The 27,465-nt window shown below is 42.4% G+C and overlaps 1 protein-coding gene across 1 annotated transcript in view; it reads right to left on the minus strand.

The window, feature by feature from the left end:
* slit3 (slit homolog 3 (Drosophila)) overlaps window positions 1–27,465 on the minus strand; it is a 148,755-nt gene that overhangs the window by 19,286 nt on the left and 102,004 nt on the right. Inside the window, exons 7-23 of the mRNA XM_028960216.1 lie at window positions 26,302–26,373; window positions 23,150–23,313; window positions 22,619–22,763; window positions 20,233–20,304; window positions 19,873–19,944; window positions 18,313–18,384; window positions 16,549–16,692; window positions 16,246–16,409; window positions 14,241–14,391; window positions 12,970–13,044; window positions 11,993–12,136; window positions 9,627–9,770; window positions 6,088–6,251; window positions 3,752–3,884; window positions 2,979–3,047; window positions 2,435–2,506; window positions 866–937 (exon numbers count right to left, since the gene is read on the minus strand). Coding sequence (XP_028816049.1) covers window positions 866–937; window positions 2,435–2,506; window positions 2,979–3,047; window positions 3,752–3,884; window positions 6,088–6,251; window positions 9,627–9,770; window positions 11,993–12,136; window positions 12,970–13,044; window positions 14,241–14,391; window positions 16,246–16,409; window positions 16,549–16,692; window positions 18,313–18,384; window positions 19,873–19,944; window positions 20,233–20,304; window positions 22,619–22,763; window positions 23,150–23,313; window positions 26,302–26,373 — 1,929 coding nt within the window. The remainder of the gene's footprint in view (window positions 1–865; window positions 938–2,434; window positions 2,507–2,978; window positions 3,048–3,751; window positions 3,885–6,087; window positions 6,252–9,626; window positions 9,771–11,992; window positions 12,137–12,969; window positions 13,045–14,240; window positions 14,392–16,245; window positions 16,410–16,548; window positions 16,693–18,312; window positions 18,385–19,872; window positions 19,945–20,232; window positions 20,305–22,618; window positions 22,764–23,149; window positions 23,314–26,301; window positions 26,374–27,465) is intronic.

Here is a 27,465-nt window from a genome sequence, read left to right on the forward strand (position 1 = left end):
TATAATGATACTACAAATGTAAATAATTTTTATAAGCTTTGACTGCATTGTGATGAAACTCATCAACGCTGATGTTTATAATGACATGTTGATTTGGTGCAGTCCTTTTTACATAATTAAAACATTACAATTTTATTGTTTAACTATTGATCAAAGCAATACTGACAGTTAGATGACAGTTAGAATTGATTTAGTCCAATTTCTATAAAAAAAGGAAGGTAACACCATCCAATCACAGTCGAAATCTCTGAATGTCTCACAGAGCCCTGCCCCCTCCTTAGCCCCACCCCTTTGTGTTTGGATCTGGGAGACCTCTATTTCTGTAGAGGGTGTTGTGTGCCACCCACTAACAGAGATCCCACAGTGAGGTCTGTACAGACATGACCCTGACCCAGAGCTCCAACCTCACCCCAACCTATTCACCAAATGCTCTGGCGGGACCCAAAAGGTGGAGGGGTGAAAGGCTGGCGACCCCTTTTTGGAATTCTGTGGGCTCGATGCCAGGGCCAGAATGAGCAGGAAGGAAGGTGTCAGCGTTGATGAAGTACGACAGCCCACGCCATAGTGAGAACGGGTTGTGGGCTTGACAGAAAGGACTGGGGCTGACAGAGAAGAATGAGTGTTTCCCTCTCCCGCTCTCTTCAGCTGCCGGCCGAGGGAGAGCGTTTCTCTGCTGTTTTCTATGTTTTATTTATTTGAAGTTGTTTTGGAGCTTTTTTTTTTCAGTGGACTGGGAGATTGATGAGACAGGCGGATGCGAGGCAGGGCAACCATTCATCATGCCACGAGCGGGGCCATGTGTGTGTGTGTGTGTGTGTGTCTGTGTGTGTGTGTGTTTTTAAGTTGAGGAGGGAGCAGCACTTACAGCAGACGTAGGGAATGCAGGCCGTCAAAAGCATGCACCGGGATGCAGCGGATCTGATTGTAGCTGAGGATGCTAGAGGGACAGACAGGACTCATAAACAGTTCGGCTTCACAAAACAGAAACAAAAACTTTCCACAAATTGCATCTGTTCATTATGGATTATGGGCTTTCACTACTAAATCATTTTGCCATCTGTTTGCACTATTCCTCTGCAAGCATTGCAGTAATACATAATTAAGCCTTTAAAAATATAAGGAATCAGCACCACAGACAGCTCCTCTTTAGTATTCATTAAATGCATTTTAATAATGTGCAAAATGCATGTCGCTACAGGTGGTGGTGGAGTAAAGAAAAAGCTCCTCTGCATCTTAGTCAACATCTCTCAACCCTCTACACAGAGTAGAAGAGGGCACTATTAATAAGAAAAAGCTCAACTGATTTCCACCAGAGATTCTTCCTGCCAATTGAAATATCTCTTCCTCTCTCTGCTAAATACAGTATTAATTTACCATGCACAATAACGCTTTTACATGGGGATTATGTATATTAAAATTAACATAATACTCAACATAATTTGAGTTGTACAGATGAAACAAAAAGAATATAATGAGGGACTGGTGAAACAATCTGTAGGGTTTGTATCACATGATGAATATTCATAGATAGACATCTAGTGTTGCTTCCTTATATGACAGTCTGCTAATAAGATAGCATGTCAAAAGATTACGTCTTAAGAGAGCTGTTAGAGGAGAATGGATTATTAGAGGGAGTTTTTTCCTTACCACTGTTACCTCTGGCTTGCACACCTGGGGCTTTAAGCACTATTCTATTTGTTAGGCGCTTTGTGACAATTTACATTGTAAAAATCGCAGACATATTATACAATATTTATCACAAAGGGAAATTTAGGGGGAAAATTGTGAGTGTCCATACGCAGCATGTGATTTGGGTGTTCAATGTGCTTCTCCATTAAAAATCTGTTAAGACTTGCATTGTATATTTTTGTAAATTATAGCAACATATTTTAGTAATGCCCCGTCTATAACTCACTTCCATCAAACAGTGTAGCAGGAAATGTAATATGGGAACTGCTGTCAAAGTATCACAAATTGGAACAGTATAGGTGGAACTAATGACAGTGAGGCATTTATGCGCTTGTTCCTGGACTGCTGAGAGTTACTTTAACGTAATGTAGAGGCTCAGGCACATTATTAGCTGCCTGTCACCAGTGAAGTTTTGTTGCCCCCCTGTATAACCGCCATGCATCAAGTGGGTTGCCTTCTTTGAAAATAACTGGATGCAATTATTTGCTTGGAGATGCTGCGGCTCGTGGACACTCACAGGCAGACAGAGGCAGGGAGAGGGGGGGTCATACATCAACTGTCTCCTCTGGGAAAGTTGTTCTCAGACATAACCTGAGATAGCACACGTCTGAGAAAGCCAAACCTTGTGCAGACACAGGAATATACACACACACACACACACACACACACACACACACACATCTGTCCACATCAAAACTTATGGGCTCTGCCCTTTTTGGCCAGGTCCATCTCCATGGAAACTCACAGAGTGGCGAGCTGAGTCATGTTGCTGAAGGTCAGCGGGGCCAGAGAGCTGATGCTGTTATTGCTCAGATCCCTGCGTGACAAACACACACAAACACACACACACACACAGACACTCAGTTAAAATTCAAAGGGTACAGGAAGAACTACACATACAGAGTAATATTCTCCATGAATTATTATTATACTTTACAAAAACAAAACATTGTAAACATATCTCAAATAAAAGATCATAGAGTTTTGACCACCAGCAAATGTTCTTCTGATCAAATCAACCAAATATCAGTAAAGTTTTAAAAATTCTGACTGACTCTTCATAAATTAAAACATTGTTAGCATATTATTATTATATGATTTAAAGTTGGGTATAAACACGTTTAGTGAGAATTTGTGTAACACTGTAAGATTTTTGTATGTGCTGTATTTTTCCACAAGCACAAGACCATCAACCAAAAATATATGATAAAGGAAATGTTGCAGTGGTCTCTTTGTTGTTATCCAGAGACATATTTGATGTAATTAATGGTAATGGATGACACACTTACACTAACGTGAGATGTTTCAGGTTAGCAAGTTCCTTGGGCACCACCATCAGCAGATTTCCCTCCAGGTACCTAAATTAGAGCACACGGTCATGGGTTACATCAAACTAACAGCAGGCAGTAGCAGAAAGGCCTTGTTAAAGTTTACAGATGTGGAGGAAGATAAGGGACAGAGTTAATGCACCCAACCTCTACTACGGGAGTGTTTTTATCATGCCAATCCTCTGCCGTAAAGTTTACTTGTTAAATAGACCATATGGGTCATTAAGACAGTGAAAGTGAGAGGTTATCTGTGTGTGTGTGTGTGTGTGTGTGTGTGTGTGTGTGTGTGTGTGTGTGTATGTGTGTTTCTTAACAGGGAAGGGGCAAGGTGCTAGGTTGCATTTTTGTCATTTCCACCCTTTTCGCTCTCTTTTTCCATCTGTTCCTCCCACCAGGGGAGGTTAACCGACTCCTGACTGGTGCTAATGCAACAGTTACTGTCGCTGATAGCCCTGTGTGGTTTCTCTCCCCCGCCTCTCTCTGCTCTTATCACACAACAGAGGGCTTATGAATAATGACAGATGTCTCAGCTACAGCTGACAGTATCCGCTCAGCCCTTAACACACTGAAAAGACTGGTGTTTGCAGAGCTGTGATGTATTTGCTTAAGGAATCTCCTTAAGAACTTGATGAAGACATCTTTCATGCTTTTAAATATAGATGCTTAATATCGTTGACTAGTTCATATAGGAGAGATGGAAGTGGCTGGGGCGGTAGGACCCAGGAGCAACTCACAGCTCGGTGGTGTCCTTGGGGATGCCCTTGGGGAGGGAGTGCAGCCCCCGGTTACTGCATCGCACCACCGTGTCTGAGCATGTGCAAGAGTCTGGACAACGTGGGACAGGCATGCAGCCATTGTCCTCTGTACCTGTGAAGGAGGGGAAAGTCAGAAAGAGAGAGAGCATGAGAACCACTGTGCAAAACACTGGGTAGAAACACATTATCATTAAATACAATTACTATACTGGCTCTAAAACAAAAAGAATCCAAATATAAGACCACCCCAATTTTTCATGACTTATATACACACACACACACACACACACACACACACACACACACACACACACACACACACACACACACACACACACACACACACACACACACACACATTTTGTCTGCCCAATATGGTAATAATAATGATTCAACCTCTATCAAGGTAGGCATCCAAGCAGATGGATGCTCTGGGAAGAACATAAGTAACATATTTTAGCACCACAATGGCATCTATGGATATGAGACAAGTTTCAATTGATAAAATAATGGCCAGTGCTGATATGCAAAAATTTTGATGCATGCAAATATTTTAGTGTTCTTTTATATGTGAATGTATTTTTCAGTTCCTATATTGTTTTTATATTTGTACTGAGAGAAGACACTAATGGTTTAATTATACCTGGTATAAAGCCTATTATAATCCTAATAATTTTTAACTGTTTTGCCCATCATCCAAAATCTTTAAAATCCAATAAATATGGCAGAGCTAGAGGGCAAAAATGTATTGGTGATCTGTTAAATTGTTCTTTTTATCTATGTATATGCAAGTCATTTGTTGCAAAAATTGAACTTATCAGTGTTTCCTCTTAGCTCCACGCACCCCTCCGCTTTCATCGTCCCGAGCAGTGGCCAGACTCAAGAGAGGCCAGCAAATTAAGACATTAATGGGAGGTAATGGAGTTCCAGCTCTATTCCAAAAATAACAAAGCCTGATGCAGCCGTAGAGGGCGGCGGGGAGAGGGCGAGCAGCTGGTGACTCCTTTGACAGCACTGACCGGGGACCTCCAAACTCCCGACCACGACTCCCAGCAAATCAGTTGAGCTTTTTTAGTCTCCCTTCCGTGTAATTTCACTGGGCTAAAAATAGGACTGCAGTTCCAGGTTTTACAGGAACGGGGATTTGGGGGGGGGGGTTTGACAGTTTTTCTGAGCTTGACGGAAAAGTGAAGCAAACCCTTTGACCCTCTCCACTTCCTGCTGGGTAACTATGCATGCTCGACTTTCGCTCACTTTGTTATTTTATTTCTGCGAGTGTGGAATAATATCAGCGAGGGAAGCTGGGCTGCAGGAATGCCGCCTGGATCACGGTCTGCACATGGGCCATGTTTTCCTGTTGGATGGCCTGCCAGCAGCGCTTGGAAGTGAAACTGCTGTTCTGCCCCAGAAGGACTGTGGGGAGTTTGACGATAGACACCCCACCCCTGCACCACCAGCTCCACCTCCCTCCTCAGCCAGACAAAAGCCAAACCACGTTTCCTTCTGCATAATAAAAAAGTTATGGGTCTGTCGCAGTGCTCAGCTTTTTGCAGCGCTGCTCTGGATACGACTCTCATATAAAAGATAAATAAATAAATACATCCTCTTGCGGGAGAGCAAATGTTTGTAATTTGTACAGAGAAATAATAGCAGAATCAGAAAACAAATAAAAATACAAATGATGATTATTTAATTATTTAAATGATTATTATTATTATTATAGTAGACTAAAACAATGCCACTTAACATAGAACTATTAATGCTAACAATACAACTTAAATATACTACTTCTAATAACAGTAATAAAAAAATACCCATCTGGCAACATTTTCCATTTTCCATTTTCTTTGCTCGTAACACCACAGATTATCAGAACTTCTGACTGGTGAACTAGTGTATGCCCCCACAGCGCAATGTCTTATATAGTCACATAATTATGCCCCCTTCTCACAGATATTGGGGGCATCCAGCGACAGATATAAAGGCATCCAGCAATCTTGACAGGATGAGTGCCTCGTTCTGACTACACCAATAACTCCTACAGTAGTAACCAGGCATCGACCAATTCCCATCTGAACACCAACCAATGGACAGATAGAATGTAGTGCCAGGAGTGTGGCACCACAGCTACTGCCTTTGCCATAACCTGGCTGCCTAACCTTAACATGCATAGTGACACATATGACACTATGCACGTTAAGGTTAGGCAGCCAGGATGTGATGTGACAGGACAAACAATAATGGTCTACTATATCTCCAAAGTCAAGGTTGCAGCAATGAGGACGGCTGTTTGGACGGACGGACTGTTGCCCTACCATCACAGGTAAAGTCAGGGGTGGCCACATCCTGGATGGGGATCTCCTTGAGGAAGGCCGGTTTTTGGCATCGTGGGTTCCCACTGACCACTCGGGTTTTCTTCAGCCACTGGCCCAACCACGCCAAATTGCAGTCGCAGACGTAGGGGTTGGACAGCAGATTACTGAGAATGATAGAAAAAGAGAAATAATGTACCTTTTTACATCAAAATTCAATCTGCATTCAATCTTATTATGTGCAAAGCACCTTTTTTAGGGCACTTGTTAAAGCCTCCTTCAGAGATGTCAGGATAAGGATTTATTTTATAACCTGCAGAGCATTACCACCTTCCCAAATTGTGCATGGCACCATTAAATAACAACTGAGCCAGAGCTGGCAGTCATCACTCCTGTTCCCTCAGAGAAAAAACCTGAAAGCCCAAAGTCCAGCACCTTGCAGTCTCTCTGCGACATTTTTCTCTTTTGAGAGAAAACCTATTGCCCATCAATCTAGCTCTGGTATCAGAGCCGAGCCCAGCGCATTTCACAGCCTTCATCTTTGCACCCTTTAAAGTACGGTGAGCGGAACAGGGGCTTAAATCACAGATTTTGGCCTTGAGAGGCATGAGTACAGCCGGGAGTCGGGAGCTGACAGGCCTCCGCCATCCGCCACCGACTGACTCACAGCAAAAAAGGTACCGAGCAACAGGGAAGAGCTCTCCCTCCGCCCTCACTTTATTTCTTTTTATTATTTCTCCTCTGGTGGTAGAAAACAGAAGCTGCTAAGCGCCTCTGTGCCAGCGCAGCCCGAAGTGTGGATTAATTAACTGGACTGACCTTGAGCTGCCCAGGCACTCGCAGACGTACGGCTTTAATTATTCCCGCACACGTCTCCGTAAACAATGCCAAATCAGATCTGGTGGAGGGGGAGAGGCGGGCAGGAAAATGACAGAAACGACTCTTCGTGGCGTTACCTTACCCGCAGGCGGACATTAGAAGGGCACATCAGGACGTTTTGCCGCTCTCGTTAATAGGGTGTGACAAATGGCAGAGGTTCAAGAATAAATAATGCTTTTTCTTTTTTTCTTTTAGTTTGCGATCTAGCTTTGGCCCAATCGTTTTCTGGCGACTGGAACGAACACCGACTCTAATTTAGACAGGGGTTGAGAGCGGGAAGAGATGATAGGAGAGTAGCGGCGAGAGAGCGAGAAAGGGAGCCGGCCAGGACTGTTCGGTCTGACCGCTGCACTCGTACGGCAGGATCACAGCTGGTTCCTGGGTTCTCTCTCCGTCCCTATTTTTAGCCACCGCACGCTGGAGCAGACCCGCCTGTGCCAGCCACAAGGTAATTAAAGAGCTGGTAGGCCAAGAGAGAGAGAGAGAGAGAGAGAGAGAGTGAAAGAGAGAGAGGAAATAGAAAAGTGGCAGTCGGTAATGGCCAAGACAGAAGACCACAAGCGAGGCTCACCCCTACGCAGAGCGCCAAAGAATGACACAAACTTTGTTCATTCATTCATTAACTCAATCACTAATTCATCATTAAGTCATTAATTCATCTCTCTATACACTAATTAATTCATTAACTCACTCTATACAGAACATCAGAGAATGGGTGGGTTGACAAACCTTGTTTATCTGTTTGTTCTTCATTCATCCATCCATCCATGAATTAATTCAAATTAGTTTATTCATGCATTCATTTTTTTAGTTCATTCAGTTTCATCTAGAATCTAACTTTTTTGGCAGAAGAATGATTTTGAAACCATTTTGAAGGGTTTCTTTGCACTATTCTTAAACCCACATTATAAACATTATAAATGTGTCATTGTTGTAGCTTTGTTGTAATAAGGAACCCTTTTGTGTCAAGTCCTGTGTTTGTATGCCTGTAGATGTATTAGTTCTGTATGCTGTGCTTTTGTTAAAAAGTAAGACTCCCTGTCTATGTGAAGTTGTGTGCATGTGTCCTGTGTCCTTTCCCTGCCATGCCAATCACCGTCACCGTTTATATTTATGTGAAACAATGACCATCACACACTGTGGCATCTTGTGTCTTATTATAACATAATCTGCTAACATTAACATATATTTTGGTCTAAAATGTCTCATTGGGTGTATGTCATGCCCCTACTACAAAACGTTGTATATGAATCACAATCAAAATCAGAAAACTTCATTAATACCGAAAGAAATATGAATCTGCCTTTTGCAGGGCCATTTCTTTTGCATATGTTGGAGCTTTCATGAACAACTCAGGATGTGGATACTGAATTGAGCCATGGCTTTGATATGTGACTTACAGTACAGCTCAGTTTCAGTGGCACCGCATTTTGAGTTAAGTTATTTTGAATATATACACATGATGGCTGGCTTGTCCATCATGAGTCCACTGTGTCCAATATTGCTATTTTTCCTTTCTCTAGCTATGTAAACTGACTGACATAAAACTAAGATTTTACAACAACCCACAGAGTCCCCTGTAATGTTGTAGATTATCATATTTCAGCATTTTACAGATGTGCCCAGGGTTCTTCCCCATGTTATGGTTACAATTTGTCTGTGTTGTGTCTATCCCCAAAAAAACAACATGAAAATGTCCTGTATATGTATAACAAGCATGGAAAAATCACAAATCCATCTGCAAACAATATTCTCCAGCCAAACAGCAACTCCATCACAAGTTCACTGCCTTCCTCCACACGGGGCCGCAGCCTCCCCGGTACGCAGCCTGATGAACAGGGGTCCAGCAAGACCACATGAACAGGCGGACCTCCCAGAGTTCCACCTCGAAACATATGCAAGATCGCTAACAGTCAGTGGACTGAACAAACACATTTGGCTCTGAGTCTTAGTGGCTGGTCATTCAAGCAGCTTATTTGGGACATTAAGAGAACCAAGAGGCACAGCAGCACGGTCTGTCACGAAATAAAATTACTGACCGCTGAATCTGGCAAGGTTTAGAAAAATGAGGTGAGGGTAACCTGCCGTGGATGAATTTGAGCATTGAATGTGTCTGACTGTGTATATGAGTTAATATGGTACCACAGACTGATCCTCTGCATATGTGTAACTAATATACAATTCATTTTATTTTATTTTACTGCCCTGAAAACTATGTCATTTATGCTATTCAAGTAAAAGTGATTGTTTTTGTCATTATCATACACAGCAGAGCACAGCACACCATGCACACAACAAAATGTGTCATCTGCATTTAACCTGCATTTAATCACACTTGGTGAGCAGAGGGAAGCCATGAAAGGCGTCCTGGGTGTGATGAGTGTACCTCAGGTGCGACCCTAACCCTTAGACTAAATTTGCAGCCTTATGAATTAACATGAAATAAATATTGTCATTCATAATAAGAAAAACAGGTGAATGTGTGAAAATTTGTGGGTTAGCACATCAATTTCATATAAACAGAATAAATTGTATTAATGTGACCTCAGATAGTCCAGCAGGTTTAGTGTGTGTGGCCAACATGTATAGTGACTGAGTGAGTGAGTGAGTGAGTGAGTGAGTGAGTGGAGCAAGACGGTGCAGACACAGGGCGGGGTGCTCACATGGTTGAGAGAGAGTGCAGGGTGGAGAAGGCCCCCGGGGCAATGGTTGAGATGCGGTTGTCGAACAGAGACAGCAGACGCACCGAGCTGAGGCCTATGAACGTGCTGTTGTCTACACACGTGATTTGATTACTCCTCAGCATCCTGGAAACACACAAGAGATAGAACAAGGGTATTAAAAAATTCAGAATGTCTTAAATCTCCACAGAGCAAAAAAAAAAAAATGCAGATAGGCAGTTTTAACACCACTCTGTGCAAAATAAGCGCATTTAATTTTAGCAGCAGAAGCCGACTTGGCAAGTCACTCTGTGGGCCACTCATCTAACTGGATTCCTCCCTGGTGGAAGTTTTCTTGGGCTTTGCACACACACACACACACACACACACACACACACACACACACACAAAGACTGGAGAATACCCTGTGTATGTAGGTCACACACACTACACAACTCCTACACAAACAAGCCAGTAAAATTTAATATTCCATTTCCTCTGCTGGCACATCTAGCTGCGGCGAGTATCTCTTTGCGCAAGCAAAGTGTGTTATGTTTAAAGAGCTAAATTGATATGGCATGTTGGAAACGAGGAAGATAACCAAATTTCTGGGCCTTAACCTGTATAAACATTTCAGAGAAGTACATCCTATCAGAGGAAATGACCCATCCACAGCGATGCATGTGCAGCTCCACCGCTTTTATGGACTCCTCACACATGTTCGTCCCCCGGTCTGAGTTTGGCCCCGAGGATGAAATGTTCCACGATCAGAACGGTTTGTTTTTCGGAGTGGATGAGTTCTCTGCAGCCCGTGGCGAGGGCTGGTGGGCAGAGGGGTAGTGAGTGTGGCCTGCAAGTGCTCTCGTTAGCGGCTGCGATGGTGCATGCGATGGGGGTTGGTGGGGGTGTCTGGGTGACTGGCCCGGAATTTGCCCACATCTGCCATCTGGGGCACAACAATGATGGTTGTAAGTGTGCTATGAAATAATGTGTGCCTGTAAATATTTATGCCAAAATTTTTACTGTAAATCTGTAATGTACCAAATGATGTAACAACCTATTACAATACTGCATTTGTTACATTGTGTTTTCCATGTACAGATACAACACAACAATGTAAATGAGCCTTATTATTAGTGTTTTAATAAAATAATTACCAAAAAACAATAATAAATAGTAAAAAATCTAAATCAGTGACTTAAGTGACTTACTAACTTAACTTACTAACTGAGGCAGACAAAATAAAAAATTGATTTTTCTACCATAAAAAAAACAATTGATGCCTCCATGTTCTAAGAACACAACAGTGCTCACAACTTATGATTTATGACTTGGATTTACTCAAGAATTATATATAAGAATTATATAGCGGAAAGTTGACATTACAACAGAGTAGTATCAGGAGAAAATTCTGAAAGGTTCCATATGGTTTCTTTTTGAGACAAAACATCTGAACCGCCAAAGGCTTTCAACCAGTGCACTGATGATGTTGTGGTTCGATATCGGAGTGCAAATTTATCTTCGTGAACCCGATGAACACATGGATATAAAAGTAATGGTCACTGAAAAACGCACAGGCCTAAAAGTAATTTAATTACATAGACTCTCACCCCTAGATATATTGTGTCTGTGTGTGTGTGTGAATTGTATCTATGCTTGTTACTGTGTGCATGTAGCAAGATTAGGTCCCCACCCCCAACCACCACCCAGCCAGTGGCGTCCCGGGCGGGCTAAATGCAGAGCAGAGCAGTGTGTGATGAAAATGTAAAAGCAGCAAATTCGGCATTATGCTCTGACAGGCAGGGATCTGAGATGGGCAAACTCAATTTAGGTGATGCTCCTGGGACTTAAGAGCCACTAAATTCAATACTGAAGAGCCATGATTCCATTCCAGTTCTCCTTCTGCACTTTCTCTCCTCCCCCAATTTAGTTAATTAGCGAGAGAGCATTGCATAAAAATTTTAAATAAAAACAGTCCCTTCATGACCGTAGATATAGCTGCACAATTAGCTGCACATCATGCTATACGTATTGCTTATGACCCAAAAACAGTGTGTTAATGATCATGTGTGGCTGTTTCTATTGGATCTGACAAGTGCAGTTTGTGTTTTGTGCAAAGAGAGGCTCATCCTGTGAAATGATTTTTCCATAATATGTGCTTTCTGAGGGTACCAGCAGATGATACTGCAATGTGTTTCAACTAAATTGGCAGAGAGTGTGTGTGAGCACACAGCCAGTTCTGAGTGTCTTCTTGTCATACACAAGTGAAAGTTAATGAGATCATGAGTAATCCCATAGCGTGAGCCCGTTGCCCAGACTCTGTGGTGACATAATATTTATATATTTTTAATCATGACATCTGTACTCACAGGGTCTTGAGGCCAGTCAGCCCCTTGAACATACGTCCGTGCAGGGCCTGCAGCTTGTTCCCGGTCAGGAGCAGCTCCATGACTCCTCCGGCCCCCTCAAAAGCCCCCTCACGGATGTCCCGCAGCTTGTTGTTGCTCAGGTTACTGGCGAGGCAAAAGAAAATGAAAGACAGTCAGCACAGCCTACACAAGAACTGAATTAAAGAAGTAAAAACAGATTAAATCATGTTGTATTTTATGTCATAGTAATGTGTATTTCTATGTAACAGTCAACATCCTTATTATTACTTTATAAGAGTTGTGCTAATTTCAGCAACAACAGTTTAGTTGATGCTTACTTCTGCAGGATATCCAGAATGAAAAAATAGCGTGCATGAGAGCTATCAATCATCAGGCTCTCACAATGTTTATTTAATTAGAAATTGTGTTCAGTGTGACAAAAAAATGTAAACAAAAAACTTTGTTTTTCTTCTTCAAGTGACAAATAACTATCAAGCAGTTATTGTTTTACCTACTTATGTAAATCGTTTAGGACACCATTGACCTTACACTAGCAAACATGCCTCACGCTTTGCGTGTAGTGCTGTGCTCAGCACCACTTTGAAAACAGCGCCCTCAATGTGTATTGTCATTTTACTGATGAAAATGTAATTACCAGCTGCGATTTTTAGCAAAACAGGAATATGAACATGCGACTGACTATTACAGTGCTACAGAACTGATTTACTACCTGATTTACAGCCCTGGTGGTACACTTTGATGCTTTTTTTTATATGTACTGGAACGAGGCTAGGTAGTGAGCAATTTCACGCTTGATGAAACATCAGGTCCCATTTAGTACACATTTTTGGGGCTTGTGAATGGGCTGTGCTTGTTGCCTTTAGTATAGATGGAGATGAGCTTTTGTGAATGCACATTACAGGGCAGGTGGTGCGGGGAATGAAAGCAAGACCGGAGGGAAGGGAACAGATGCTTACATCTTCTTAAGGTTCGTGAGTTTCTTGAAGGTCCCTGTGGTTTCCAGGATGGAAATCTCATTGTCATTAAGCCGCCTGATACGAGATAGATAGATAGATAGATAGATAGATAGATAGATAGATAGATAGATGTAAAATGAAGGTACATGAGTAACAAGTGTACAAATTTCACACAACATATTTTGAAAAATTCTCATGTAGTATAATGACAACTTCATCTGAGCGTGACGGCTCTACAGGTTATGAAAGAAAAGGATGTCTCTCTCTCTCTCTGCTATGATTACCATTTAAATGAGCCTCAGCCTCCCAGAGTGGTGCTTTTCTGTGGGGGAATCTGTCATAATTAGCACAGTAATGCACTAACAAAGGGCAAGCAACTGACTGTCTTAATCAAGTGGTCTTTTTCTGTAATTTCCAAGCAGTACAGATACAAAAGCGAAGACAGGAGACCTGGATAGATGACAAAAAGCCACAGAGGGACATTTGTGGGATAGTGGCACAAGAATGAACAACCTCTTACTAACTATAAATGCCTAGTATTCTGGGACAGAGCTCCACCTCTCTGACATGAGCTTCTCTAGGTATTGTGACGGTTCAACTACTCTCGGCAGTAAAGCTGCTGGTAATACTCTGGTATTATACTTTTGAAAAAAAAAGTATGAAGTTAATTGATATCTTCCACATATAAAAATAAAAATGTATATTATTAGAATTAATATTTTGTCAAAAGTAGCAAAATCACTATTATGACTATAAAGTGACTGGTGACGGTGTAAAAAATGGGAGAACAGTTACCCGGGCAAAGGGCCTGCTAGACACAGTGTAACCAACACGTTCAGCACTAACTATGTGCAATCACCCTTTAGAGCATAATTCTCTCTGCCATGCCCAGCACCTATAAAACCAGCACCTATTTGTGTGCGCTGTGCAAGCACAAGAGAGAGAGAGTTCTCCCCTAGACAAGCGTAATTTCAAATGCGCCATAGACGAATGTCTTAATCAGTAACAGAGCCGGTCAAATAAAATATGAAAGATAACCTTTTATGTTGCAATAATAAATCAGTTTTCTTAATTTCCCTGGTACAGAAAGCAGGACTGATAATGGAGATGGCGATAATCCAATATTCTGGTCTTTAATTTACCCTGGCTCCATTTAATAAATTATTTTGGTGCCCATCCCTATCTTCGTGTACGTGTTTGCATTTATATCTTAGTGGGGGAAAAAAAGTCCCCATTGATATAGAAAAGAAATGAGTGTTTGAGACTCTTACAGGTCAGTGGTGTGCTCTGGTATGTGAGGAGGTATTCTGGTGAGTTTAAGGTTGGAGCAGTCCACCACTGTTCCTTCACAGCGACAGCGTTCTGGACACACCAGGTCCTGGAAACACTCCCCACTTAGACGGCTACGGTAGTCCTCAGTGCCTAACACACATAGATACACAGACACACAGAAAAGAGCAGAAGACCTGATTTCAGCGGCCCTTCCATCCTTCCATCAGACTATCAGACACATTTACAGGCATAATCGCAATGCTCACTTGAAAGAGAACATTTGAGGAAGTTGCCATTGACAAATGAAGAAAAAAAAAAGCAGTTTATTTGTAAAGTGGAGTCTGCTTCCAGTTATATTCCTGTCCTATCAGAGCTCTTCTCTTCTCTATTTACATCTTCCCTCCCCCCACCACAGGGACATCATTCCAAGAGACCACCACAGGAGATGGGCCACCAGCAACAGGCCAAAGGTTATTTCTGGTTGTGTGGAGGGGGGCGGCTAATGATGCTGTTGACCTGATCTCAGCTGAACTCCACTCTGGTTTTTTCTTTTCTCTTTGCTATCTTTTCCGTATACATATGTACACAGCTGTCCCTGTTGAGAAACTTTTTTCTTCTTTGGATCTTCCCACCAGTCACTCTTCTGGTGCCGGGATATCACCTTGTGTATTTGTTTGCTGCCTATCGCCTGTCTGTAATTTCCCAAAGTGCCGTGCGGTGCTGTGTGAGTGCCCAGCGGTCCCTGGTGCTTGACAGAACCATGTGAGTTGAGAGCAGGCGACGGCACATGGTTAGATCAAGCACAAGAGACAGCTGCAGCAGAGGCATGGGGGGGAGGAGTCAGGGCTCAAAGAGAGGCCAGCCAATCAGCACAGAGCAGCCAGGAAGCCAGGGGCAGGCTGGGATACCAGGGGCGGGGCCCCAACAATTAAAGAGACCCTAATTACCATGCACGCTTAGAACCCCACCCACCCGATAGAGGTTGCTGTGGCAACAGGATTCACGTGACAGTGGGTCGCAAACAAAACAAGGATATTAGACAGACAGACAGACGGAATGATTCAGACAGTGAAAAAGGGGATCAAGGGTAAATATCACACATTAAGAGGGTGAAAACAAGTGGGATAGCAGCCCAGTGTCACTGCACGCACACACACACACACACACAAACAAACACACACACAAACATATACGCACACGAATGTCTACTCCTAAACTGAGCCCTCTGACCAACAGTTTATCACCCCTCCTGTTCCGTTTCTGTGTTGCTATATCGAATTCTCTAGGCCTGTAATTCAGAATCCCGGGTTAATATCAAAGCAAGCTGTGTCTGAGAATGACCCACACACACAAACACACACTGAATTTTTCCCGTATCCTGAGCTAGCCTCTGTTGGACCGAAATATATATGTGTGTGTTTCACGAGCCTCTAAAACACAGCAGAATCCAAACTAAACTGGCCCCGGGGCCTGGATGAGACATTACGGCCCCCATCCACAAATCACTCTCTGTCAGACAATAAACAGAATGAATAAATGCATGAATAAACAAACAGCTGTGTGTGCAGCTGGGAAGTTTGGATGGACTCAAAAGAAATGGTTTCCCAACACGGAGAGGAGGCGGCACGGCCCTCCAGGGGACCATGTGGGTTAGCTAGTCTAGACTTCATGAGGTGTGCACGCATGCATTTGTTTAGATGGGTTTGGTATGTATCTATACTATTTGTCACAAGTTTGGACACATCTCTTTAACCTCATGACTGCCTTGTACATCATCAAATTAACGTCAGTGAAAGAAAGCAGGCAACAAATAGTAACTATTGGGAAACCATCCCCATTGTCCAACTGATGGTGGTTTACAATGAGTCTAAAACAGTTTTATCATATCCTCACATGTGTTATTTCATAGTTTTGAGTATTATATAGCCATAATTAAATGTTTTTGTTATGTTTCTCTGGGTTGGTAGATGCCAAACTTGCAATTGTTTTGGTGTGTGTGTGTACCTGTGCAACGGAACTTCTTGCTCTTGACCTGGCTGATCCGCTTGTTGGCGAGGCGACGTGGGTGACTGCACCGGGCACCGCTGGTCTCAATGGGGTTCTCAAATAGGTAGTCTGCAAGCCACTTAAGATGGCAGTCGCACATAAAAGGATTTTGGGCCAGGTGTCTAGAATAAAGAGAGAGAGAAGCTAACGCATCAAATGAAACCTGCAAACGCACAATCCATAAACGTGGCACGGTGCTCCTTATTGTGTTCTGAAAAGAATGTGTGTTCTGTGTGTATTTAATCTGTTGGCTGTCCTCACAGCGTTTTGATGGAGCGCAGTGGCGTGAACAGGCCTTTGCTGATGGTCTGTAGTTTATTGTCGTATAGCGAGAGCAGGCTGAGGCTCTGCAGGTCTTTGAAAGTGTTCACACGCAGACAGTTGATCTTATTGGCATTCAGCAGCCTGAGGGATGAAGCAATGGACAGGATGAGTGTCAAGGATAGGTGAGAAACAGAAAGACAGAACTTTCATCCCTGTTTGATATTGGCCTGCCTGTCCTTCACCACACCTTTCCAAGCACAGATGTTTACAGAAGTTTCCTTCAGGTTCTTGGATATTTTCAGACCTGCATTGTTTCTGAAATCTATTTTTTAAATGATCTTTATAATTATGGCAACATGCAGCGAACGATGAGGATGAAGACAGTGCGACCACAACAGTCAAAATGCTGGAAACTTCCCTTCCTCAATGGTCACCATCTGGGGCAGTAATTTTTGGGCTGGTGCAGTAAATCACACAGTGGATGCGGACATGTGTGCCCCAGTGTAAAATGGAGGAGGCGTAGCATGAGGGGAAGAAGACAGCGCTATTTATGTCATTCCCAGGATCCTCCTGTGGCCTGTGCCACCTCCACGTCTCGGCGGCTTTGCCCACCTGACAATTGCTTAATGCTCTGCATGGTGCTTCATTATCGAAAAGCCTCCCTAATGAGGAAGTGCATGCATCATCAGCCTGCTCACAGGGAGAACTAATTAGGTTTAAGGCTTCGAAAATAAATAAATCAAAAATAATAGGAAAGGCTAACATGGTAGGAAAACAGAACAAAAACTACATCTGTACTTTGATGGAAATGGCGTCTAAAAACATGTAATCCATAGGACAAACTCATTAGCGTTGGAATGATGCTTTTTTCATGCATCAATGCTTCAAAAAAATTTCTCTACATTCATTTCACATTGAGACTTTGAATGAAGTGGAAACAACTTCTACATTTTTATGCATCAATGCCACAATAACATATTTATCAAATTACATGACACTCAATTATGAGAGAATTCTAATGTGGTTCTAATTTTTTTCAATGTTTCCAGAAAGAAAGGGAGGCACTACCTCTACACAGATATCAGCCAATCTGGCACAATTGTAGTGGAATAGAGCCTGAAAATATCTCAATTTCTCCTCATCACCTCACAATAATTAGATGCATGCTATTAAAGACAGGAGATTTGCCCAAATTAGACCATTAAATACAGTCATTACATGTGAGCAATGTTTCCATGTCTACATCAATATAACTAGGTGTGGGAGATATGCTTTGTAATCAGCTTCAATTAAAATGCTAATGATGGAAAGTGTTCCGCAGAGGAAGGAAATAAAAGTCTCTTTTGGCACAGCCCATTGCCCAAACACAGATCCTCAACCAGAGGGAAAGGGTTTCTGCTCTTCATCTCATTCTCTCCTGGTGTGCTTCACTCACTTTTATGAGGAGAGATGACCTAGAGCACCGTTGCAGCAATGTACTCAATCCTTGGTATGAACCAAGCAACATATATAGTGTAGTGGCCTGGCATTGTCTCAAAATAGGTATGAAAAAAAGAATCTTTTTAACGATAAAAAGCATCATGATATTTCTGAATGAGTGTTAATTAAGAAAAAAGGGGGATAAGCTTATATTGTGGGCTAACATGGTGATATAAATGTATAACTATACACATATAGTCTTGACCAAATTTGTGGCTCGCCTAATTCTACAAATCCAGACACAAACCCCCACACACAGAGAGAACCAGAAGCCGTACTTACAGGAGCTGTAAGCTGACAAGGCCATCAAACAGGCCTTTAGGGATCTCAGTGATTTTATTACCATACAGGACCCTGTGAAATGAAACACAAAATACATATTTTTCATTTTGATAAACCAAATAATTCCTTTTGGAATTTGTCCTATCTAGACCTAACAGTTTTAACGGCAAAAATGAATTTGTCCACCAAATAAATTAAAAAAAAAAAAAAAATGCAAGATGCCAAAGATGCAAAGCAGAAAGAAAATTTTATGACATTCAAGGACGAATGGGTGACAGGCACGAATGTAATGCAGGTCACGGCCGCAAGCGCTGTGAGTTTGGGCTGTATTTCCAGATGTGCCTGCGCACGGGCGTCTCCCCTCTCGCCGCTTATCTGTAATCGCATTCCACGATGAACGACTCCCACACCCCAGCGCCAGTCGGAGGCCGACGGAGAGAGATGGATCCCTCATCATCTCCAGCCAGATTAAATGGCGCCTACTCGCGCTCCTTCAGGTGATTCAGACAAAAGCCGCCCTCACAGCCGGGCCCACGCACTACACGCACACCCAACATGCGCTGAGTACAGTACTCAGCGCTGGCTTATTTGCACGGGGCCGCGCGGTGTGGTTGTTTCTGATCTGCCTCGGCGTCAACACCTGTCCCATCATCCTCCGGTCGGCCCTGGGTGAACACCGCAGTGGCGCGCTAATTAGCATCAAGGCAATTAGTAACGCTGAGGTGTCTTTCATTATGCAGCAATTTGAGTGGGACACTTTGGCTTGTCAATTTAGGTCAGTGCGTGCATGTGTGTATCATTCTGCAAGATAGGCACAGAAAATAAATTAAATTGAAGTCATTTAGCCCTTGCACAAAAAATACATGCTCATATGCTAATTTATGCTCACCGGAGTGTGTTTTATCACATTTACGTGGGTGTGCTAAACAGCCAAGGTTGTTTTCCTGTCTACAGTCAATGTGAGGTAGACAGTGACCTGCATCTTAAACAATTAACAGTGAGCACCACCTTGAAAAGGCAACTGCTGCTAATTCGTTCCCAAATTGTGCAAAAGATACAAAGACTTTCCAATAAAAACATTTAATCGCATTTATCATGTTCATGAACTGCAATGTCATTTTTATTTATTTCAGATTTACAGGTCACATGACATCAATAAGTCACATGGCATTCTAAAATACAAGGAGCAGGAAATCGAGGTCTTCTTAATTTTGAATCCATGCTTCGAGACGGTAGACCTCCCAAAATAAGAGGCTGCGTACATAAGCCTTTGGTAACATGTCTACAATGCTTCTATTAACAGTAATGGCGACGAGCGCAGTTGCTGCAGCAGAAAGAACTCTAGTGGGATATGACCATCCATCACCACGATTCTTGGTATGACTTATGCAAGAGGAAAAACACTTAAAAGCAAACAAAATTGTGTTTTTGTCAACATAAAAAATCTGTAATGTAAAGAGAGCTAAACAATCTGATATCTGACAGACCTACAATGAAATGATTGTTGTATTGTAGTGTTGTATTGCTGGTGAAGCCTGGCCGGGGGCCGTGGAAACTTACAGTGACGTCAGAGAGCGCAGTCCGTTAAAGGCGTCCTCCGCGATGTCCGAAATCTGGTTCTTGCTAAGATCTCTGTATGGGAGGGAAGAGGGAGGCTCGCACATATGCACACAGCACAAATGTAAAAAAAAAAAAAAAAAACTGACATGCCGTGCATTTTATGTGAAGTATGAAATGTAAATATGACAGATATTTTACAGGCTGCTCTGTTATTTACACTCTGCACTAGCAGGTACAGTGTGTGTGTGTGTGTGTGTGTGTGTGTGTGTGTGTGAAATGTACGTAACGTATCTATATATATCTAAATCTTGGGGTGCAGGTGAGGTGTGGGTGGTCTGTCAGTGCGCCAGGTGAACTCACATCCTCTTTAGCTTCTTGTACGGTGAAAAGGCACCGGGAGGAATGCTCTTTATCAGGTTCTGCTCCAGACGACTGTGGGGTGGAGAGAAGATAGTTAGATAGTAGTGTACCTATATGAGCAAGGAAATTGATGGCAAATAGAGGTCTACCAGAAGTTTGAGTGTGTGGATTAAAGTGCGTATAAGCACATGAATGCTGTGTATCTGCACATTGTCTACTTTTATGTCGGTGACCATGGCTGATGCTAGACAGCGGAATGTTTACAGGGATGCCCAGTCGCCACAAGGCCACTGTGTACAGAGGACAGGCCCATTAGTCTGACTGAGTTATGTTTCTGTTGCTTCAATATCCTCTAACCTCCAAATCCCCCCAAATTCACTGCCCTAGTCACATACATCCGCAGAACTGAACAAATCCAACTGTGCAGACATTTTTCATTAAGACACACTACATTTCCACACTATCTTCATGGAGTTTCAATTCAGACATCTTTTTCTGCACAAGAATTATCTAATTTTTGTCTAAACGGTGATTAAAATGGTACAAAGCATGGAAACCAAGCAAAAATTTGGGATGAGCATACATAAAAAACAATTTCAGTTGTCTCTAAATAGAAAAACAATAGAAAAACTACCAACTACAGATAACTGGTAAAGCAAATGTATTTACAGTATAAGTAACATTATTTTGAGGATTTTAAAATAGTCAAAACAAGGTCAAATTTCAGACACAGATATATTCATCATTATTAAAGGTCTTCAAAATTGCTCTAAAAGATGTTAATCTTGCAATTGCCACAGTGGGTAAGAGAGGTGTGACACAATTCAAATCTGAACTGCATGAATAATAAATTCTGGATAAGATCAAATAACAAAAGCTGGTCTCAGATGAATATTTTGACTCAGCCGCAGAATTTTGTGCAGCTGATGCTGTCCAAAATGTCATGTAGATATCTGCAGAAAAAGCAAATTAGCCTTTCACATTTCTGGACAAGAGCACCCGTCAAGTTCGATTGAATGTCAATCGCTTCTCATTTATTCAATTAGGCAAAGCTGCGATGCAGCGAAATCTCAAACGCAACGCGTCTGGAAGCGATAGAGAGATGCCCATCAGCACTGAGGAGGGTCATGCTGAGGTAGGCCAACCTCTTATCTCTCAATGGAAGGAGTGGAGATTTAAGGAAAAATCTTTTATCTTGTGACCCGCAAGCCAATTTCCAGATTTAAGGACAACGTTTTTTTTTTTTTTTTTTTTGGATGCCCCACCTGCATGGTGTCCTTTGCCCCCGGCAAGCGGACGTCCAGGAGATAGCCCTCAGAGAAGCCGTCTGAGGCATATATCATTTAATTAACGCAATTTATTTCTGGCAACGGGCATGCGGGAGTAATGCATCCTGTCTCGCGTTTCCATTTGTTATGCAAAGGTCACACAGTATTGGCATAACAACAACGACGAGAAACAGCACATATCAGGGCAATTACCCAGCTGTCCTTTAGTGCAAACAAGATTCCTGGAGATCGATATGAGTATCAAATACCCTGACTGAGGAGATATGGAGTCGCTCCAACGAAAACGGAAACCTAATCAGCTGCTGTGGGAGGTGCCTGCATACACATACACACACAGAGACGGAGGAATAACTGAAGTCTGAAGGATTTTTGGAGCATGAATTGTTTTTACAATTCCTGCATATCTCCACCCGAGGGTATGCAAAAATGCACGCCAGGCTTCACACGCCCTGCGCAACGGAGCAGCAGTGAAGTCTTGCACCTGTTTCTGTGTGCGGGTGTGTGCAGAGGAACATAGTTTTTCGTTTTTCTTGTCAAGACGTTGAAATTTAGATTGCATGCATACAAAAATGTTCAAACTGAGCGCACTGTGACTAAATAAAATGCACTATAATTTTGCAATAAATATAATTAAACCGTACAGTGTAAATCTGAATATGGATGACTATAGTGAAAACTGTTTAGATAAGCTACAAACTGATCTGTTCAAGTATTGTCAAATACTTTATTTTTAAAATGGCACTAGGTGCAATGCTTTACACTATCTGTATAGGGAAAGAGCTCTCTTATCCTGCTGTTATCTAAGATGCAATCCTATATTTTATGCAGATGGTCATAAAATATTTTTACAGGGAGAATTCAATTATTGTTATCATTATTTGTGTGTTCTGCACTTTTATATAGTTTTTTCTGCATAATTTCAGAGCTAGTGCTAATAAGAACATTCTCACAACAGTCTATAATTGCTCAATATGCAATACAAATACAAAAACTGAAATATAATATTCAGACAATATCAAAGAATGTTCTGACTGGTGTTTGCTGTGAAGAAGTGTTTCTGGGCATCATGCATGCAACAGTAAGGTGGACAGACTCACATCTCCATGATGCCCTCAGGCAGGTTGGCTGGGATCTCAGTCAGGCCCTTTCTCCTGCAGTCCACGATGTTGTTGTTGCAGGTGCAGGTGGTCGGACACACGGCTCCCTGGGGGACGCAGGTACGGGGCTCAGACTGAGCTGGACCTGGGTGAAATATACATTTCAGTAATATATCACATCTGATCTAGGTTACTAATATCTTCCCTTTCTTATATCCAGTAAATTTCTATTTGGTTTTCTAACATTTCTAACAACTGACAGACCAAAATACTAAAAAGAAAAATTAATTAAAACAGAACGTATTTAGATATGGTGTAGACTTTACTGATATTGCAGGTCAATAGCCAATCCAAAAAAAAACTCCCAGTCCCAACCACGTTCTTTTAAGAAACCCTTACTACACCTCTGTAGTGTAAAAGATCAATGAAGACCCATTAATAACACCACTTTGCAGCATAACAGGTCATTCTTTGTTGTGCAAGGTGTTGTGCAAGGTGTGTGTGTCCAGTGTGAAAATGTGTGTGTGTTACCTGTGCAGATGAAGTCTCTCTTCTGAACATCAGGCACATTGAGACCCCTCATGTGGGCGGGGGCCATGCATTGTGTGAATGGGGCCAGGCCACGCCTTTGTCTGAGCCAGTCGGAGAGCCAGGACAGGTGGCAGTCACAGTGTAGGTTGTTGGAGTGAAGGCGACTGAACAGAAAACCACAAAAAAAATTACCTTTTATTTCTTTCATCACCATAGAGAGATCTCCTCTGCAAGCTTTCCCAATATTTTATTGTGTGTATGGTCTGTGGACCATTAAATACACAGATTACCCATAAAATAGTTAAATAGTTATATCTAAAATAGTTATACCACAATTTATATTAAACTTTTTATAGTTGTATCAAAAAGTACAGAATGAATTCTGCAGTGTCCTATATTAAAATACTCAAATGTCTCATTCATCATTTTGCTAACACAGAATGCTGTTCCCCATTTTTCAGTTTGTCTCTTTTGTGTCGCACAAAATGGGTTGGTGAGTAGTTAGCTCCTACTCTCTTGGACGCAGATAACTTTCTTGTTTGTAGTTGTTCATTTTTGTAAATTCAGACATAAATAATTCCCATGTGCAATGACGTATATAGCCCCGGGAAAGTACATCCCTTGTGCTCTGTCTTGCGTCAAAAAAATAAAAATGACAACTCAAGAGACACCCTGAAAGTAAAGAAATCCTGCACTTTGCCAAAGGTCCATGACATGGTGCAAGCCCTCCCAGGCCAGAGAGCTGGTGTAATCTCTCGCCTCTCCACAGTCATTACACAAAGGGCCTGGGGAACAAGGCCAGGATGAAAAAAAAAGTACAGAGAGTAAAATAGGGGAAATCAAAAGAGTCATGTCAGCAAATCACAAGTGAACTGTAACCTTTTAGACAAAAAAAGAAAGATCCTACAAATGAAATAATGTTGTGCCGAACACAACCATTGATCTAAGCAACGGGGGGGCCGTGGATTTTAATAAAGTCCTTCCCGCGAGGAATCCAGTCTAGAGCTTCCCTTTGCACTTGGATTAATTATAGACCAGGGGGATTAGTGATAGGCAGAGGGGAGCATCACGCCGAGCTGCAGCACCAAGAATACAAGGCGTATGTATGGGTGTGTGTTTATGAGTTAATTTTGCACACACACACACACAAAAGAACTAGCTTAGAAAGAATACAAAGGACCTTAACAACTCAGCAGAACCCCAAGAAAATGACTTCTGCTGCAGTAGTGGAAGTCCCTGTGCCCACCTGCCTCGCTTTGTGTGTGTGTGTGCAGTGTGTTTGTGTGTCTTGAAAGGAAGACACCATGGGGACGCTATCATTTCATTTCATTGAAAAGCTGACCCTGTTGAAGGTAAGACGACTGAGAGGAAAAGAGGGCCATCAGCGACCCGGTGCCACCGCTCTCTCTGCTCCCCATCCTCCAGCCCGACCCCCATTAACCCCCCAACCCCCGTTAAAAGGATTACAGACATCTCTAAACATTTGATTTAATAAGTTGTTTTTACGAGGGGCAAATTCAATACAGAGATCTCAGGGATATTAGAGGCAGAAAATTCAATACAGAAGGACTGGCTGAAGGAGGCATTGTGGGGAGGGGCGGATAATTCAATACTGCCGGGGGAGAGGCGCGGGACCCGCTGACCATCCCGACGTCAGCAAATTCAATCCCCCCTGCGCATGTGGCACAGGGCTGATGGATGTGCGAAGCTCTGTCCAGAAAAGACCATCAGAAACCAGAGAAAAGGGAAAATGAAACAAATTTGAAATAAAAGGTAATAGCTGGGCTCCAGCGATATCGGGTGAGGGCCCCTTCTTACCTAAAAAAAAAAAAGTCCCGCTGTTAACCCGCCTGTTTCCTTATTAGGTTTGTTCTGGAGCGCGCCGCGGTAAGACAGGCGACCGCACTTTAATAATAATGAAATGTTGCGAAGGCCGAGCTGACGCAGGGGTCGGCCACAGACGGGACGCAGCCCGGAGACAGTTGGCTGCTGTGGAGGTATTTGTGTATTGATTGTGGTTGCGGCCACGACAGAACAAATGGCACGCACCGCTGAATGTCTGCTCAAGTAATATTTCACAGGATAGGCTGATACACACACACACACACACACACACGCACACACACACAAACACGCAAACTTTTTTTTTTTTGTGATGACCTACGTAATAACCATGAAACATGGTTATGTATATGTACTCTTCACGATTCACACAGCTGGCACCCCTTTCCAATATTGTATATATTTCTTATTTCTATTTTTACATATTTATTATGTTGATCTTATGTATACATTACTAATGTGTTTGTATCAATATAAGACAACAATACAGTATTTGTGCAATTCACTGGTATATATTGGGGTGGTAGTAGCCTAGTCGGTATGATACCCAGTGACAGTTTTAAACCCCACAAACTACCATTGTGTCCCCGAGCAAGACAATTAACCCTGAATGTCCCCGGGAGCCCTGATCCTGTAAGTACTGATTGTAAGTTGCTCTGGATAAGGACGTACAATAAATTCAGTAAATTCAAATGTATTATCCTAGCCAACATCTTTTAATGATTCCTGAAGGACTGCCCTCAACCACTTATGTATTTGTCTAAATAATTATTCAAATACATATTTTCCTATCAGGAAACTTTTGTTACTGCTTTTCCAAAGTATTCTGTTTGTGAGGACATTTGGACTGTATTAGTAAATACATACACACAGAAACACACACACACACACGCACACACACCATTCAAAGAGGCCAGACACATTTTGTGCATTTAAAGCATTTTTAAAACGAGCAGTGAAAATGTAATACTGGTAACTCTGGCATAATAGAAACGCAGAGGGACAATAGAAAGAATTCCCTGAACTCATCAAAGAGCGAGGGCCGCTCGAGGGTTTTGTAACATTAAACTGTGTGTGTGCGAGACAGAGAGAGAGAGTGTGTGTGTGTGTGTGTGTGTGTGTGTGTGTGTAATAAATCAGATTATAAATATGAGTTGAGGTCCCTACTCAGACTAAAAAATAAGCCTTTCACTCGGATATTTGACTTTCATGGCCGAGGTTGGCCGTGGTTCGGAGCACAATGGGAGTGTTGTGGCGGGTTTCCTCATCGTCTGCCACCTACAGCGCGACAGCATCGCCTTCATACTCACAGCGTTCGCAACTTGGGCATGTGGTTGAAGCTGGACAGGGGGATGAGGGTGATGTTGTTGTTGTTGAGGGTGCTGCAACAGAGCAGAAAAAGAGGAGAGGTTTAGGCACAGAGCAGCGCTACCACTAGGTTTAGAAAGGCAACACAGAGCAGATCACAAATTTTTAGAAAACCAGCTGAATTAACCCTGAGCAGTCAGCTGGTGCTAGCTCCAACATTACATTACAGCTCTACACATTTAGGGTAATCTTTTACCTTTTCAAATCATTTTTGGTGGTGTGTAACTATCTCTGTCACCCTGAACATGGCCTTTAACAATGGTGAACAGCTTAAAATGGGAGGAGACTGGTGAGTGACAGTGCTCACACACACTACTTCCTCATTCAGGATCATTTAAAACCGTCAATATGTCACATTGGCTTTCTTTTTTATTTATGTATGTAAAGTGCTGGATTCGTAGCTCAGTCAGCATGTATTTTTTTCAATTGTTCAACCTGACAGAGCAATGGTACAATATGTTAAAATATGGTCATATGGTACAATATGACAACATGCCCTTATAAGACTGTTGCCTCGTGGTGTGGAGGTGTTTCTCGGACAGCATCTCCATCCCCATCATCACAACACGGAATGAGAGAAGAATATTTCAATGAACGGTGACCAGGGAGCAATGAAGCTGTTCTAGTATCTCAGAGTCGACCTTCTTGAGACACTTTTATGCAGATCAATTATTATTCAGTCTGCCTGTACTTTAGAACGGAGAGGTGTAATTTGTTTTTCTGTCAATACTAAGTAGACTGATGGCTTGTCAAGATTAAGTTAATTGAGTACAAATCTGTGATATCAATTCAAGTTGACAGCTTATGACAAAGAAATCCACGTCAGCATGACGCTGGAATTGTGAAGGTCAGCCATCTACGCACCCTTTAAACGACCAGTGGTAAAGAGTGCAGGAGCGCTAATGACTTTGTGTAATCTATCCATCCCTCCACAGTAGCACATTGGCTCCCATCCCCTGCCTGACATTAGGAGTCATGAAAGGTTTACTGTGAGTATCAACCATGGAGCCTGGAGCACCTCTCACACCATAGAGCAGAGGACAAGACTCCAGGGCATGGAATACCTTTTATAGATTTCAAAAAGGCAGAAGAAAGTCCAAGTACAA

This window comes from Denticeps clupeoides, chromosome 18 (genome assembly GCF_900700375.1).
Source record: "Denticeps clupeoides chromosome 18, fDenClu1.1, whole genome shotgun sequence".
NCBI classification, from domain to species: Eukaryota; Metazoa; Chordata; class Actinopteri; order Clupeiformes; family Denticipitidae; genus Denticeps; species Denticeps clupeoides.